Source organism: Erinaceus europaeus, chromosome 3 (genome assembly GCF_950295315.1).
Source record: "Erinaceus europaeus chromosome 3, mEriEur2.1, whole genome shotgun sequence".
Classification (NCBI taxonomy): Eukaryota; Metazoa; Chordata; class Mammalia; order Eulipotyphla; family Erinaceidae; genus Erinaceus; species Erinaceus europaeus.
In genome coordinates, this window is record NC_080164.1 from 71,380,100 (window position 1) to 71,397,931 (window position 17,832).

At 43.4% G+C, this 17,832-nt stretch overlaps 1 protein-coding gene across 5 annotated transcripts in view; it reads left to right on the top strand.

Moving 5' to 3' along the window:
• The window catches only part of CRACDL (CRACD like), a 188,795-nt gene that overhangs the window by 140,296 nt on the left and 30,667 nt on the right, over positions 1-17,832 (top strand). For all 5 annotated transcript variants that reach the window (XM_016187571.2, XM_060187470.1, XM_007521875.3 and 2 more), the window contains exons 4-6: positions 3,992-4,127; positions 4,938-5,102; positions 12,958-13,185. In XM_016187571.2, coding sequence (XP_016043057.2) covers positions 3,992-4,127; positions 4,938-5,102; positions 12,958-13,185 — 529 coding nt within the window. The remainder of the gene's footprint in view (positions 1-3,991; positions 4,128-4,937; positions 5,103-12,957; positions 13,186-17,832) is intronic.

Genomic DNA, 17,832 nt, shown 5'->3' on the forward strand with positions numbered 1-17,832 from the left:
TTGTATAATGCTCAACCAGGTGCGTCACCACCCAGCACCCTTTTATGTTTTCTTTTAAGAACACTGACTCCTATATTTGAGACTAAAGCCCTTCAGGAGGCATAATGAGACTTGGGGTTTGGTGACAGACTGGGTGGAGATGGGTGGAGATGTTGTCAGAGGTAGATGGGGTCATGGGCTGCAGCACCCTTGAGGGTATCCTGCTTTCCTTCTACCCCCTCACCCCCAGCCTACTTACCAATTTTAAAGAAGTAGATTATTGTCCATTGGTCCATACTCCCAGAAGGATAAATAATAGGAAAGCTATCAGGGCATGGGATGGGATATGGAGTTCTGGTGGTGGGAATTGTGTGGAGTTGTATCCTTCTTACCCTATAGTTTTTTTAATAAAAAATTTTAAGTGTATTATTATACTGACCACTTGGTGGCGCTAAATGACTGAAGAGGAGAAATTGGAGGTTTTTATTTGTTTATTCTAAGTGGTTGTTTTTGTTTGTTTGTTTGTTTTCTTGATGCTATCAGGGAGCAGATGGATCCACCATTGTCCATGTGAGGCACACGGAAGACAGGCTGTACTCCTTTTTAGCCAGCATGCTCCAAACAGGGACAAAATAGTACCATGATAATGTTGCTAATTATTCTTTAAAATTCATTTATGTGTGGGTGAGAAAGAACCAGAGCTTCACTCTGGTATATGCAATGCCAGGAACTAAATTTAGGATTGCTTGTTTGCAAGTCAGGTACTCTACCCACTATGCAGTGAGCCATAGCACTAAGTATTTTGCTGAGTATTAAATGTCTTCATTGGACTAGTCCCTGGAGAATTTAGATGCCCCTACCTATCCCTGTCTCCTGACCAGAATATGTGGTGACCCCTCCAGCCACACCTGGAATGGTACTATAGCAGGAGAGGAGCTGGGACTCTGTCACTGGAGTTGATGGAAAGAGGGAGCAGTGTCCTTTTCATCTTTAAATTCCCAGTTACTGGTAGGAGGATAGTCATCAGTTATTGTTTAAGAAATGTTGGACTGGGTGGGGGTAGATAGTATAATGGTTATGCAAAGAGACTCTTATGCCTGAGGCTTCAAACTCCCAGTTTAGTACCCTGCACCACCATATACCAGAGCTGAGCAGTGCTCTGGTAAAAAATAAATAAATAAAAATACTGAACTAATGTCAAGTAAGTTGGACAAGACAACACAAGATCTTTATTTGTTCCAACTTTATTAAAATTGACATTATATTGTAGAAGTTTAATATGTACACTAACTTATTGCAAAATGATTGCATCAATTAACACCTGCATCAAGATAATTACTACTTATTTTTGTGATGAGAACACTTGAGATCTACTCTCTTAATAATTATAAAATGTACAATATACTATTATTAGCTATAATAGCCATCCTATGCATTAACTACCCAGAACTTAGTCATTTTATAACTGGAGGATATACCCTTCATCCACCATCTTCCTATTTCCCACATTCCTTAGTCCTTGGTAATCACAGTTCTACTCTCTTCCCATGGGTTTAACTTTTCTAGACTCCATATAAGGAGATATTTTTTAAAAAACTATTTATCTTTGTCTTTCTGACTTACTTCCCTTAGTATAATGTCCTCAATATCTACAGTTATCTGTGTACATATGCTTCTTCATTCTTCATTACCCATTCATCTGTTGATGGGTGTTGTTTCCATATTGTGGCCATAGTAAATGATGTTGGAGTGCAAATATCTCCTTGAGATTCTGTTTTGTTCCCTTTTGATATGTATCCAGAAGGGGAATTGGTTCCAATTGTAATTTTTTGAGGAACCTCTGTACTGTTCTATACAGTGGTTGTGTCAGTTTGTATCTCCACCAGTAGTTCTCTGTATCCTTACCAGCACTTGGTATTTCTTATATTTTTGAAAATAATAAGTCTAACAAGTGTAGTTTTGATGTTGAGCACCAGCTCGTGTCTTTGAAAAAAGGTGTGTGTGGAGAAACCATTTTTTCTTCTCTTTCTACTTATTTATTTGCTGCTGGAGTTTTTCATCTGTGTGAATTTTACCGCTCCTGATGGAATATATATATAGTAGAGGGTGAGAAGTAGAGAGGGAGAGAGAGAAGGAAAGACATCACCACTCCACCACTTGTCAGGCTTACCCTTTGCATAGTACTCTCATGTGGTGGTCAGGGACTTGAAGCTTGTTCTTCACACATACATCACAAGATGTATGCTCTACTGGTCAAACTATCTCCCTGCCCCCCTATTCTTCTATTTCTTAAAATAGAAGCAAATATGCACATTTATTTGTTCACGTGTTCCAGGTTTATTCATAATTACCTTTTTCCCACATAGAGCTGATACACCATCCACATTTTTCTGCACTGTTTTTATTTTTGTTTCCTGACCACTGCTCAGCTCTGGCTTCTGGTGGTGTATGATTGAACTCGGAACTTTGGAGTCTTGGGCATGAGAGTTTCTTTGCATAACTACTATGCTATCTCCCACATCCTCTGCAGTGGTTTTTATGATTTATTTAGTCTGGTGATATCTACATACATTTGACAAAGACCCTCCTCATTTGTCAGCCAAACGAGTCTCCATTCTGTGATATCCCATAGTTTATTCAGACACCTCCTAAGGGACATTTACATAGTTTCTAGACTTTTGCTTCTATAAATGTAGCGAATGGCCCTGAACATATGGCATTTTGCAGTTTTGTCTGTGTATCTTTGTGGAGGCCTTTTCAGACTGTCCCAGCACTTACTCAATTCAACACCCAGAGTAGAGGTGTTTGGGCAGTGGTTATGACCATGAGCAGGAACTCATGGTCATAGCAGGGAACTCCAGGTGCACTTGTGATATTTGTGACAAGAGCTGCTGCCTGCTCCTGTCCCTTTACTGGCCTCCATTCCAGGAAAGTGAAGATACACTCTTCCGGAGCCCTAGACTGGCTGCTTTCACAACTTACTCTTGCAGGCTAGAAGAGCAAGCATCTCTAGCCAACAGTTTGGTGCGCAGCGGAGCAGGCCCACAACTAAGAAGAGTCCCTAGTGCCCAGCACAAGGCTGGATGCCTGAGTGGGGAGGGCAGGGGTGGGCTCGTCATTGTGCACAAGATGCCCAGAGTCTGTTGGGATCAGGCCTTCCCTTCTTCATCATTGGGTCTTAGTCATCTCCTTCCAGCTATTGTTCGGGCAGCTACCACTTGTAGGAAAATCTGACTGCTGACTCTCACACCCTCTTAGGATATTCTATAAGTGTCCTGTGGGTACAGTTCCAATTTGGAGACTTTAATCTTGGGGCCAGGGAAAGGCTGGTTGGGACAGTGATGACAGAAGTACTCTCCATCTGCCTATAGGTACATAGGCATACAGATGAGCTTGCACAGACCCGATGGGATAATGAGCAGAAGGTTTGGCTTTGCAGATCACATTTCAAACCCAGGATGTGTGCTTTGGACTGCCTTCTGAGGGTGGAAACATGACCTCCAGTCCACTAAGAGGCTGCCTGTTTGCTCTTAAGGAATGACCTCATCCTCCTGACCCAGGCACAGCCTGCCAGCCAGCAGAGGGCACTACCCACACTTCCTTTCTGCAGACGTACTGTTCTGAATCTCACACCTCTTCAAACCTTGGTTTTTCTATTAGTGGAAAGAATTCACACAGTCTTCAAAACTGTTAGGAAAATTCCTGTCTCTGTGAGGCTCCTAATAATTGACTGTAGTATTTAACAGGGTAGGGATACATTGAAGTGAGAAGCAACCAAAAAGTAAATGCACAGGGTTGGGGTGTGTTGGGAGGGGGCGCTAGATATTAGCACAACACAAGCCTTGCATATGTTAGGCCCTGAATTCTGTTCTCAGCAGCACATTAAAAAAATACAAGTAAAACAAAAAACAAATCCAGTGAAGGGCTAGCTGTCTGACCCTCCATGAACCCATGCTCTTGTTTGTCCTGAACAGTGAGGCTGCCGAGTTTCACAGTGCCACTTTCATCCTAGGGAGTCCAGAGGAGCACTGGGCAACCGGGCCCTCTCACACGACAGTATTTTCTTTCCTGAGTCGGGACAGGACCCTTCTCGGCCAGTGCGTGTGTTTTCCCAGGAAAATGTATGTGACCGAATCAAAGCTCTACAGGTAAACTTTTCCTTGGCAGCTCCATTTGGTATGTATGTTGGCTATAAATCAAGAAGTCCTGAAAGACATTTCTACCTAGTTTGTCTCACCTCTGGCTTGAAGTGTAGTAAATGGCATACTCATCACTCTCTCTCAACACTCCAAGCTAGTTACAGTTGATAACTATATCTTAGCTGGTCCTTAGCTATAGCCACACAGTTCCAAGATGAGTATGAAGCTGACAGTTTCGTCAGTTAAGTCTTCTGCTCTGGACAACAGCTCTGAAAGTATCTCTGGAATGGATGAACTGGAGCAAGTTTTGCTCATACAAGTCACCAATAAAGAGCTGGGAGGGCACTTGCTTTGTCATGGGTTCAACCCAGGTTCAGGCCAGTCCCTACCTCTCTTGGGGGAAGCTTTGGTTCTGCGGTGACTTTCCCTCTCTCCCTCTCTGTCTTCACTATCTTTTTTTTTTAAGAAAGGATTAATGAACAAAACCATAGGGTAGGAGGGGTACAACTCCACACAATTCCCACCACCCAATCTCCATTTCCCACCCCCTCCCCTGATAGCTTTCCCATTCTCTATCCCTCTGGGAGCATGGACCCAGGGTCATTGTGGGTTGCAGAAGGTAGAAGGTCTGGCTTCTGTAATTGCTTCCCCGCTGAACATGGGCATTGACTGGTCGGTCCATACTCCCAGTCTCTTCACTATCTTTTGACTCTCCCCCCTCCACCCCACCCCAGAGCAGTAAAGTCCCAGCAGTAACAGCAGCAGCAACAACAAAGTGACTGATAAAAACAATAGCAAATGTTCTCTGTCCTGCTTTAGTTAAAAATACAGTGTAATGTGAAAATTGGGCCACCACCTCCCATGGGGGGCCTTCCAGTCAAGCGGGGAGACGATGCTGGCATGAGTTCTGAGGATGACGGGCTGCCCAGGAGCCCCCCTGAAATGTCTCTGCTGCATGATGTCAGTTCCAGCACAACTATAAGGGCAAGTACATCCTGAGACCACGAGGATGGTGGGGTGGGGATTGCGGGGTTGGGAAGCTCTATGACTATTCCTCTAAGATTTCCAGGGTGATGACTGTGCTCCCTGTGACTGGGAGGTGACATGTGCCCAGGCCACTAGGATGCATAGCCAGTCCTTGGGCTGTTTGTATTTTTATCCTTTGAGGAGAAATTTGCATCTTAGTAGGAGATATGATTTGGCTGACATTTTTGTTGGTGACTGTAATTCTGATGCAGTCAATCCCTAGCTCCTTTTTCCTGTCCAAGCAGATGACCAGACCGGACACCCCATATAAAGACGGGAAAACACCTTTGTGTCTGTTTTCTGTTGCTATGGCATTTGGCCATAAACAGGGAGTGGTAAATATATTTGACTCCTGTGTTTGAGTTTAGAACTGTGAGAACTTGTTTGTTTAGAGGTAGAACTGTGAGGCACAGTGCTGGTAAACTGGGCGACAGGAAAAGCTTGACAAACAGAAGAGGTATTTGTGGCCCCAGAAGGCCGTGGAACCTGCTCCCAGTTAACATCTGCTCCTTTAGCTTGTATTAGCAGCACGGCCCAGAGTGCAACCATTTTAAACCCACACAGAGTATTTGTATATACACTATCTTTTCCCCCTTTGTAGATAAGCTCTAACTCTGCATTTCACAGCAGAGCTTATCTACAAAGGGGGAAAAGATAGTTTCCACTTGGAAACCAAATATAAGATGGAGTCCCAAAACTACATGGCTTCTCTGTGCCCCTAGCCTGAACTGTTGGAACAGTCACTTCTGCCCTGATTTATGCCTCTTCATAGTGATGTTGGGGAGGAGCTCATCATGAATGACTGCATAAGTATATTCAAGAGGCCCTTTAACTCGGATGTCCATATCCCTCCATGAGAAGGCTAACCTGTATGTAGTTATATGATCCCAGAACATCACTGCTGGAGGGCAGAGGAAGGACTGTGCTGTGGCTGATTGTTCAACCACAGGCTCGGAAGTTTATAGATAGCTTTCTTGAGAATTCTTCCCTGCAGAATTCTCTGGAGGGTGAGCATTTCTCTGCTTGCTTCACAAGAAGGGCCAAAGGACAGTGTTTGCCCACTTCTAGGAGAAGAAAGAGTGCTCAAGGTGGGTGCTTTTTCCTATTTCTTAGACTCCAGGCCAAGCTTGCATTCCTACACACCTTGAATGCTGGTGGGGAAAGGTGGTTGGTTCACAGCTGCCTCAGGTGTAATTGCTGTGTGACAAACCATCTCTGTTTGCAATAGCAGGTAGACTGCCCAGGGTTCCTTGTCTCAGGAATTTTGTGTGTTTCAGAGCTTTGTGGTATGGAAATGCCTGTCATGAGTCCTCACTGGCTTGCCCTCGTTCCACCCAAAGGTTCTGTGAATCCAGGGCATAGGACTCATCAAGAGTGAGAACAGCTCCAGACCAGCAAGAGTCCCACAGTGCAGTGATTCCAGAGTTAGCTGAACAGGAGCCACTCACACTGGCCAATCTGACTTCATCTTTTTCGACATCCCTCTTATGGTTGTTATATTATTTAAGAAATAAATGTTCTGAGATCTTAGCAACTTTTGGGGTAGTATGAGCAATCCCCTGGCCTCATAGAAAAATCAGAATTTGAGGTTTTTCAGATTGAAAGAAAAGAATAAACTTAATCATATGGTTTTGTAGACATAAAGATTGTATTTTATGCCCTGGGAGTTTTTCAGGCATAACTAACTGATTGGGAGGGGAGGAAAACAATGTACTCTTTAAAATGTGTTTATATAACACATGTTATTTGAGATAATGGGATCTTTAATTTCAAAGGGATGGGACTGTGGGTTGTCTGATTTCTCTCTGCTTTCTTTCTTTTTTTCTCTCTTTTTTTCTTTCTTTCTTTCTTTCCTCCTTTCTTCCTCTCTTTTCCCCCCCTATCATTACATCTTACTTGGCCTCATATGCTTGACAGGGAAACTTCATTATTTTGGAGGAAATCTCTTCAGAAATGAGGATTTAATAATAACACCAAAGTGACATTTCTTGATAAAGTACATTTTTTTTAATTCTCTTACCATATGAGGTAACGACTGCTGAAATCTTACTTGGTGATTTTTAAGGTAAAATAACATCTCACATAGTTACTGTCTAGGTGACCTCCTGTTAAGTAGGGAGAATTGGGCAGAGGGGGGCAGACGAGGAGTCTGTTTTCCATTGGGGGCTGACAAAAGGTGACAGGCAGAGAACACAGCACTGACAGCAGGACAAAATGAAGCCTCCATGTTAGAGCAAGGCTTTGGGCATGTTCAGTCATGTCTTGGGAGCTATGTCCTGAGTGTTTATGAGTTGAGAATGCCACTTACACCTCCCCTTCTGTCACAGAAAAGGCTAAATAGCCAGCAGGTTTCTCTTTGCTGCTGTGTGTCTGTTGGACCTTCCCACTGCTTAGGGCTTAGCCCTGACCTATGGAGGCTCTTTCTTCTTCTTCTTCTTCTTCTTCTTCTTCTTCTTCTTCTTCTTCTTCTTCTTCCTCTTCCTCTTCCTCTTCCTCTTCCTCTTCCTCTTCCTCTTCCTCCTCTCCTCCTCCTCCCTCTCCTCCTCCCTCTCCTCCCTCTCCTCCCCCTCCTCCCTCTCCTCCCTCTCCTCCCCCTCCTCCCCCTCCTCCCCCTCCTTCTCCTCCCCCCTCACCCCCCCCTCCTCCCTTCTTTTTTCCTGCTAGGGATTTCTGCTGGGGTTTGTATCTGAAAAATTCCACTACCCTCAGCAAATCCCTTTTTTTTTTTTTTTTAAATAAGAGGTTGAGAAGCAAAGAGGGTGAGGGAGAAACAGAAAAGAGATAAGACACTGCTGCTCAATCACTCATGAAACTCCCAGTGTTGAGTGCTCCTCTATAGTGTCAGGGACTCAAGCCCAGGTTCACAAACATGGTAAACTGTGCACTCTACCAGGTGAGCTATCTCCCAGGCCCCAGAGTCCCTCTTTTGAGGACAAATAGGCCAAAGAAGCTGCCATACAGGGTTGCTCCCCCAACACATTTCAGAACCCAGACTGTTTCCCCAGTGCTTCTTGAGCCATATTCCCCCAACAGAGGACCACCCATTAGACTTTCAAATCCTCCACTAACAGAACCATCCAAAAGCAAAGATTTCTGGAAAAATTGGGTGAGTGGGAGTAAGTAAGTGCAAATGTGACTGTTCCAGGTGCTGCCAGCCTACTGATGAAAACACAGGTTAGCTTTCCTCTCTTTCTCCTCCCTGGGGCAGGAGGAATGCATGGTTCTCTTCAGTCCTGGAGGAGCTGGTCTTCTCAGGCCCTAAGAACTCTCAGAATGGCTGTGGAGGTGGAGCAGTTAGGCTTCACTCAGTTGCCTGATTGGAAAGTCAACTGTGACAACTGGCACAGGGGTTGCCTGGGGACAAAATTTATTTTTCCCCCACCAGTTATTGCTGGGGCTCAGTGCTGGCACTGCAAATCTATTGCTCCTAGTGGCCATTTTTTCTTTCTATTTTTTTTATTTGATAAGACAGAGATAAATTGACAGTGTGTGTGTGGAGGAGGTAAAGAGGGATAAATACCTGCATACCTACTTCAACACTCATGAATTGTCCCCCTACAGGTGGGGAAGCAAGGGCTCAACCTGGGTCCTTGGGTATGGTAACATGTACATTCAACTGGGTGTGTCACCACCTGCCCATCACCTTTTAAATATATTATATTTTTTGAGAGATACAGAGAGAAAGACCAGAGCACTGCTCAGCTCTGGCTTACTTGGGACTGAACCTGGGACCTCAGAGCATCAGTTATGAAAGTCTTTCGCATGACCATCATATTTTCTCCCCAGCCCAGACAGAGATTCTTGTTCATAATGTTGAAGAAGTTAAGTTCCTTGGCTAATCACAGCCCAGGATCCAGAGTGAGTTACAGTTTAGGACCCACTCACTGATCAGGCAGTGAAGACTCAGAGCAACCCAGGATAGAAGCAGCTGGGACTACATATCCTCTGAATTTTTAATGTGGCTATAGGTCCTTGTTGTCATATGCATAGTAACCATCCATGTCCATGGAACTACCTGCATATATAAGGCAACTCATATTCACTGTTCCCTTGAGTCCCAGAAAGTAAGAAAAACATAAAATTTCAAGTGTTTTAATATATATATATATTTTTTTTTCCACACTAGAGACAGTTACAGTGAAGGAGCCTATGGTTTTGGAAGCATACCTACATCCTGTTTGTGACATGTAAGGATGAGGCCTAGGAAAGGTGCTGTTGCCTGCTCAAGCTCAGCCAGCTTCCTGAGTCATGAGCCACAGGCAGCTTATCTTTAGTTTTTCATGCTTTATCCCCATAAGAACTTTGTTTTTCTGAGTAGTTAAGTCAAGAGAACTAAAACTCACTGTGTTCTAATCTTTTTCTCTTTTGTAATCATCTTCTTCCAGTTGATAGAGTAAATCTCCCGTTGCATCAAAAGTTATAAGGAACCTCTGTGTTGACAAGGAAATAGGTTCCTCTCTGAGGCCATTTCTTTTGTAAAGGCAGTCCCCGAGTCAGAGCCTGACTATCCCTCACTGTCATCCTTAATTTAGGGGAGACTACTGGGCACAATGTGGGGCCCCCCGCACTGTGGGGAAGAAACCAGACAAGAGACATGGCCTGGGAGCCTGCTTGCCCTCTGCATCTTGTCACCCTTCTTTCTGGGGAGACTGATGTCAGGGGAACTTACTTAAGCATTTTGAGGTGCATGAAACTGTGATACTAAGTATAAAATACAAATTAGTTACTACCTACCTCACACCCTTTAGAATGGCTACTATAACAGAGCAAAACAAAACCAGGGAATCCTGTTACTAAAGATGAAGAGAATTTCAAACTTGTATACACTGCTGGTGGGAAGGTAAAATGGTGTAGCTTTATGGAAGGCCCATAAAGATGTAGAAAGAGAAATTCCATATGATCTATCAATTCAACTTCTGGATGAATTCCTAATAGAATTGAAAGCAACTCTCAGAGATTTGTTCACCTACTTTCATAGAGGCATTTTATTCACAATAGCTAAAACCTGGAAGCAACCCAAGTGTCCATTTACAGATAAAAAAGGTCAGCAAAATGTAGCACATTCAAACAGTGGGTTGTTATCCATCCTTAAAAAGAAAGTAAAGTCTGACATTTGCTACAGCTTACTTGACCTTGGAGATATTATGCTAAGGGAAATAGACAGGGTCAGGGGGATAGCACAGCAGCTATGCAACAGACTTTCATGCCTGAATCTCTGAGGTTCTAGGTTTCATCCCTAGTAACAATGTAAGTCAAAGCTGAGCAGTTCTCTGGTACTAATAAATAAATGCTTTTTAAAAATGTGAAGCAATAGCTTACCTGGATAGTATGCCTGCTTTATCATGTGCTTGACCCAGGTCTGAACCCTGCCCTCACTATATAGAGGAAGATTTAGTGCTGTGTTGTCTTTCCCTTGCCCCACCCCTTTTGAAAACTTGACCCAGGGTAGTGAAGCCCTGGGGGCGAGGGTGGCAAAAAAAAAAAATAGAAAGGAAAAGAAACCAAATTGAGGCTGGGAAGACAATATAGTTATACAAAAAGACATTCATGCCTGAGGCACCAAAGGTCCCAGGTTCAATCCCTAGCACCACCATAAGCCAGAGCTAAGTATTACTCTGGCTTAGAGAAAAAAAAGAGTAGGCAGACCACCATCACCACCCTACCCCACCCCAAAAGACAAATGTCTATATGATTCTACTTGTAACATTTTAATTTTTTTCTTTTATTTATTGGATAGGGACAGCCAGAAATTGAAAGGAAAAAGGGTTATAGAGAGGGAGAGAGACACCTGCAACACTACTTCACCATTTAAAAAGCTTTCCCCCTGCAGGTGGGAACTGGGGGTCCTTGTGCATTGTAATGTATGTGCTCAAGCAGGTGTGCTACCACCCAGCCCCTCATTCTGCTTGTATAATGTAACTTGTGTAGTTAAATTCTTAGAGACAGGAAACAAAATGGAGTCTTTTCAGAGCCCTGTGTTTGTGTGTGTGTGTGGGGGGGGCAGCAGTAGATGGAGAATTACTGCCTAAAGGGTATATAGAGTTGCAGTTCTGCAAGATGAGGAAGATTCTGGAGATGAATGGTAGTGGTGGCATACAGTTTAGTAAAAACAAGGGGCCACGAGATAGCTCACCCTATGGGGCACGTGCCTTCCCATGCTTGAGACGTTGAACTCAAGCCCTGGCACCAAGTAGGAGCACGTGGCATTTTGGGAGCCCTATAAATGGTAGGGAAAGCTGTAATATCTCTCCTCTCTGTCTAGCTATCCCTCTTTTATCTTTTTCTTCTTCATTCTTTAGGTATATAAAATGAGGGGAAACTGGGCTGGGGAGATTGCTTGATGGTATCATGTGCACAAGGCCCTTGATTTAGTCCCTAGCACTACATTGAAAAAAGGGGTTAATAATGAACATTGGAAAAGCATGTCATTTTGATCATAATATTGAGTGCAATACTGGATGAAGTTGTTTGTTAGTGGCAGGGTTGTAACTAAAGCCCAGTGCTTTCTAAATTCTCTCCATTTTACTCCTGATCAGGGCTGAATTTGTTCCTGGGTGTGTGTAGTGAGTGCCATCTTATAATTTATCTGGTAAATGTCTCTGCAAGAGAGTCCCATCAGATATCACTCAGCCAAGATTTGTGGGCACATTTCTCAGTGTGTTACCATCATTCTTCCAAATGATTATCAAATTCCCTTCCTTCCTGGCAAGGAAGGACTTTTGTTCTTTGCCAAATTTCGGTCAGTCTCTGCTGAGGTATAGACTAGTAAAACATTTGAAACTTAACAGATGGTAGCTAAAACCCAAGTTTCTCCAAAAGAATGCTTGAAAATACAGAAACATGTATGCACCAGGACCCAGGTTTAAACTCCTGTTCCCCATGTGTGTGGGAAGCTTCATTAGTCATGAAGGAAGTGTTGCAGGTGTTTCTCTTTCTTCTTCTTTTCTTTCTCCCCTACCCCTCTCAGTGTCTCTTTTTCCTATCAAATAAAATAAAAGGGGAAATAAAAAAAAAAGGTCATTGGAAGCAGTAGATTCATTATGCAGGCACCAAACCTCAGCAATAAACCTCATGGCAATTAAAAAAGAAGGGGAGGGAGGAAGGAAGGAATAGGAAAAGCAGGAAAGTAAGGAAGGAAAGAAGAAAGAGAAAAAGAAAAGAAAGGAAAAAAGAAAGAGGAGGAGGAGAATGAAGAAATGAACAAATTAGGACCACTAAAACAGCCCACCTGACTAGTGTTCTTGCTTTGCTCTCAACCCCAGAGGAATCTTTGGTGTTGTGGCCTCTTGCCCTGTGTGTCCCTGTATCTCTCCTTCTACCTGAAAAAAATAAATAAATAAAAGGACTGACTGGAATAGTAAAGCCCTAGTGTTGACTAAAAAACAAATGAGGCTGAGGTGAGGCTGAGGCTGCAGGTGGGCTCACGTCACAGCCTTCTTGGCTTCCAGAGAGATAGGATCAAGCCTGACCCCCCACCCCACCCACACACAATGCCCTTGGAAACATCAGTCAGTTCTCTTTCATGGAAGAAAGTAGCTCTTGTCTGAAGTGTCTGCTGTGGGAGACTGAAGCGGGGTTACCATGCTTAGGATCTTGGATCCAGAGAATGGGTGATAGGTTTCTGAAGGTAACCTAGCACTTGTCACTCCAGCCATTTACCTTTCTGAAAGAGCAGCAGAACCTGTCCATAAATAGCCCAGAAATAGCAATGGGAAGACTGAGCACAGTAATAGGAGAAAGTTGATGTTAGGACTGTTACCTGTTGCCTATTCAGAAGTGAATGCTTGCTGACTTTGCTTCTCGTCCCATAAAGGTCTCTTTAGCTCCCTCATCTAGGTCGCTATCCCCAGAACAACTCTTCTTCAGACAGATGAGCGAAGCCAGTGTCTCTCCCAGGACCTCGGACAGCAGCATGGCACCTGTGGCTGATTTTGATTACCCTCCTGAATTTTCTTCCTGCTTGGACAATTCCGCAGCTAAGCACAAGCTCATGGTCAAGCCTCGCAACCAGCGGTCGAGTAAAATGCGGCGACTGTCTTCGGTAATTGGGCTTTTTTCCTCTATGTTCTCCCCTAGTCCACTCCATCTCTCTCCCCTTGGTACCACACTCCCACCTACACACACCCCTCTTCTGAGACTCCACTGTCAGTGGGACTGTGCTGCAGGAGTTGAAGCTACTAGTATTTTTTCATCATAAATCCAGATAAATCTCTTTCTTATATCAATATTCCATTCATTCATTACTTCATTCAGTTGTCAACACTGATGAAGAACCTGCTATATGCTGTGGCTCACTGACTCAGTGTAAGGACCACACTCCACACTCTGGGGCTCAACCTGGCCTTGCTTCTGTTTACTCTCAGATTTGCTCCTATTTCCTCTCTATATTCAACACACTTTGTCTTCCTTTCTGCTTCTTAAACTTGCCACAGCATCTCCAGTCTCAGAGATTTTTCTGACTGTATCACTTGCTCTATACCTTCCCCTGGATTGACTCCTTCTCAGATGTGGTGGTCTCAGCTCAGAAGTCCCATCCACAGAGAGGCTCACCTGACCTGTGAGAAGCAGTCCCAGCTTTCTATCCCAGAGTGCACTGCCTCCCTAGACCACACACTGACATTCCTTTGTTGTGTCTGTCCTCATTTGTTTACTACAATTCTTCTAGACCATGTGTCAGCCCCTAGAGCCGTGCTACTCACAGAATATTTGTTGACTGGATGAGTAGAATAAACAGATGAATGAGTGAGTGAGTGAGTGAATCAATGAGTCAATGGATGAATGCAAAAGAAACTGAAGCAACAAAGTTGAACATCTGCCTTGGTAGAGGACCTGCTTAACAGTATAGAATTACACCCATGTAAGGTCATACCCTCTTTACTTTCAAATGATTTAGGCTTGAACCTCATTAGAATCATGGAAATGTGATTTCAGTCACATTTAGGTAAACACAGCCACTCCTTTATCTAAATGCTATCATTTTTATATCTCCCCTCCTTCTTTCCCTTCCTTTCTTAGTAGGGAGCAGGACTGATTATGTTAAACTTTTAGTGATGATCTTATTTTCTTGAATGGACAGAGGTATTTAATCAATAGCCGCCAGTATCACTTGTGGGTCTGAAGTTGGAGATCTCTCCTTCAGTGACCATGCCCCCCTCTGTCTTTGGTCATGACACACCTCTGTCCAACCCTGAAGACTGTCCTGGCATCCTGACCCCTCTCAGGGATGAAAGTGTTTTAAGATGTTGTTGTCCTGCTCTTGCTCCGCTCCTGTTCCTACTCCATGAGTGTAGAGACATCACACTGCTGCCTTTATTGCCCTCCTAACTCTGGAGAATTCTGTTGAGGTTCCTGTCCCTTGGACTTTAGTGGACACTGAGGTCCAAATTTGTCCTGCCTTTTTGATCCCCAAAGCACTTGGGGTTTCTTTCTCTATCGCCCACTATCTCACTGTCCTCCCCTCATGCTTTGGCACCTCCAGAGCCTCTTCCTGCTGCTGCCAAGATCTCTCCTTTACTGGAATAGAACAAATGACCTAGCCTAGGCAGTCATTCTATACTCTTTCATCAGTGGATTAGACTCTCTATGGACTCTGAGTTATTCTGGAAGTCTAGGAGGAAAGAGAATTTAAGAAAACCATCTTTTGGGCTGGGAAGGTAGCTCATTTAGATAGTGTGCTTGATTTGTCATGGGCATGCCCCAGCTTCAAGCCTGGACCCCACTTCAGTGAAGTAAGCTTCAGTGTTGTAATATCTTTCTGCCTTTATATTTCTATCTCTTTTTATCTTTTAAATAAAAGTCAGGGAGTCGGGCAGTGGCGCAGCGGGTTAAGCGCATGTGGCATAAAGCGCAAGGACTGGCGTAAAGATCCCGGTTTGAGTCCCTGGATCCCCACCTGCAGGGGAATCGCTTCACAAGCGGTGAAGCAGGTCTGCAGGTGTCTGTCTTCCTCTCCCCCTTTCTGTCTTCCGCTCCTCTCTCCATTTCTCTCTGTCCTATCCAACAACACGACAACAATGTTAAACAACAATGGCAACAAAAGGGAAAATAAAAAAAAGAGAGTTAAAAAAAAAAAAAGACAACCTCAAGCAGTGAAGCCCCAGTGATGACCAAAAAAAGAAAACAAACCATCTTATACAGTCAAAACAAAATAAACCCTTGGCTATTCAGACTATGATGTTTACTACTAGTTTGAGTAACAGATTCAAGAGTGCATTTGGCCCCTAATCCTACTCTAACCTCACCTCAAAGCAGATGTTGAAAAAGAGAAAAAGGAGAAAGACAAATGCTGATTGTTGTCTCAGCATTTTATCCCACTTCACTGTGAGAATCTTGCTTGCATATGGCTCCAGCACACTTGGAGCAATAATGCCCATAAATTTACACTAAGGTCTCACCACACCACTTGGTCTTCATTCCAACACAGGCATTGCCAGGATCAGGAAATATTACTAACTGTGCCTTTATAGCAGGGCTGGGGAACATCCCGCCCATGGGCAGTATATGGCCCATGAAATCATTTAGTCTGACCCTGTCAAAGTAACCTCAGGAAGAACTCAAAATTGAGTAAATCTAGGAGTGTTACTCATAGAAACATTAAGTGCTAGTTTTTAAATTGGTAATCTTGTATGGCCCATGAACAATATTATAAATCTCCAAGTGGCTCTTGGCAGAAAACAGGTTCCCCACCCCTGCTTTACATAAATAAAGCACAGTGTGATTACATCAATAGCTAGCTGCCACCTGTAAGTCAGGGGTCATAGGCAAAGACTCTATTATTATTATCATAATTACTATTATTATTTTAGTTTTTTATAATTTTTACTTATAAAAAGGAAACACTGGAAGAAACCATAGGATAAGAGGGATACAACTCCACACCATCAGAACTCTGTATCACATCCCTTCCCCCTGACAGCTTTCCTATTCTTTATCCCTCTGGGAGCATGGACCAAGGGACATTATCTTACTGTAGCAGCCAAATACCTGTATTTCAGTTAAATCAAGAACCTACAGCTTTTGACTGTTCTTCCTAGCTGTCTCTTTTTAACTCAGAGGAATGGCATAATGGAATGTTTTTGCTTGCATTAGCTTAGTTGTCAGAAGCATCCCATTTATCCTGCTAGCAAGCAAATGCCAGCCTGGAAATGTTAAAATAACAGCAACAAAACCTATTATGAGCATCCTCCTAAGTATTACATTCTTGATGGGGGAGTGGGGGACTGGGGAGAGAAAGCTGCCATTATGCCACAGCCTGGTACTTCTCCAGGCCTAATGTTATGAATGTTTTCAAAAGATCAATCTCAACCTTTTGGTCATTTTCACATACTGATTCATGAGTGCCTTGATGTCCTCTCCTGCCTGAGAGAAGGAACTCCATACACAGTAGGGAGGAAGTTGGACTAACTCTGAATTCCAGAGCCCTTCCAAAAGAAAAATCCTACAAGGCAGTGCCTGACTGTCAGCCAGAAGAGCTTCAGGGGAGGAGAGCCCTGAGCTACAGGAGCAGGCAAGAGTTCCAATAAATAAAAAGATTAAAATTTTTAAAGAGAATAGCAATAAATTATTTAATTTTTTTAATTATCTTTATTTATTGGATAGAGACAGCCAAAATTGAGGGATGAGGGTGATAGAGAGGGAGAGAGACAGAGAGACACCTACCTCACTGCTTCACCACTCGCAAAGCTTTCCACCTGCAGTGGGGACCAGGGGCTTGAACCCAGGTCCTTGTACTTTGTAACATGTGTGCTCAACCAGGTGTGCCACCACCCAGCCCCAGAAGAAACCATTTCAAACTGGAGAACATAGAACTTTAAATGTAGCTGACAAATTTAGACTTCCTCCTGTAAGCTTCGGTTTGCTCTTGATCATGTGAAACATGATATGAGTCATCTTTTAAGCAAGCCTGGAGAGAGGGGGCATTGAGTGGGAGGTGGGTTCTGGGGAATCACTGGGCCAGAGAAAGCTAGCCTTGCAACTGTGCCACCAGTTGATCAAGCTGTCCGTTGAGGAAATACAACCCACAGCTACTGCAGGTTCTCATACAGCCCCCATCAGAATGTACATATTGTAATAAAGCGAAACACCAGAGTTTCCTAGTTTCTTAATGCATAGAAAAGTTACATATACAATATACTATAGTTGATTGTGTTTACAGTAGCACTGTGCCTAAAAATATAGGTACTTAAAAAATGTGACTCAAAGACACCAAGTGAGCACATACTGTTGGAAAAAGTCACTAATAGACTTGCTTGACATAGGGCTACTGCAGACTCTCAGTGTGTATAAGCAAAACAAAACCCAGAAATATCTATGGAAAACAACAGAGGGAAATAATGAAACGAGATATTCCTGGAATTATTTTCTTGTCTGGGACAAATCAAAGAGTAAATGAAATAACAAGTGTAAGGCATAAATCAGGGCAGACACCCACCTCTGTTGATCCCCTTCCCTTTGTTTTCTTTGTAGAGCAGTGCTCATTAGTTTTGTAGCTGGGTCACAAGGGTCTGAAGTAACATTTATTGTCACTGCCCCAAATAGGTTAGTAAGGAGGAGATCTGCTAACTGTCTGCTAACTTTAATAATATGCTAACTTTCAAGACAACCTTCTTCCTTTACACCATACTGACTCTTGAGCAAAAATGGGAAGGCCATAGACTTCCTGATATTCAAGATGATGACACTGTCTTTC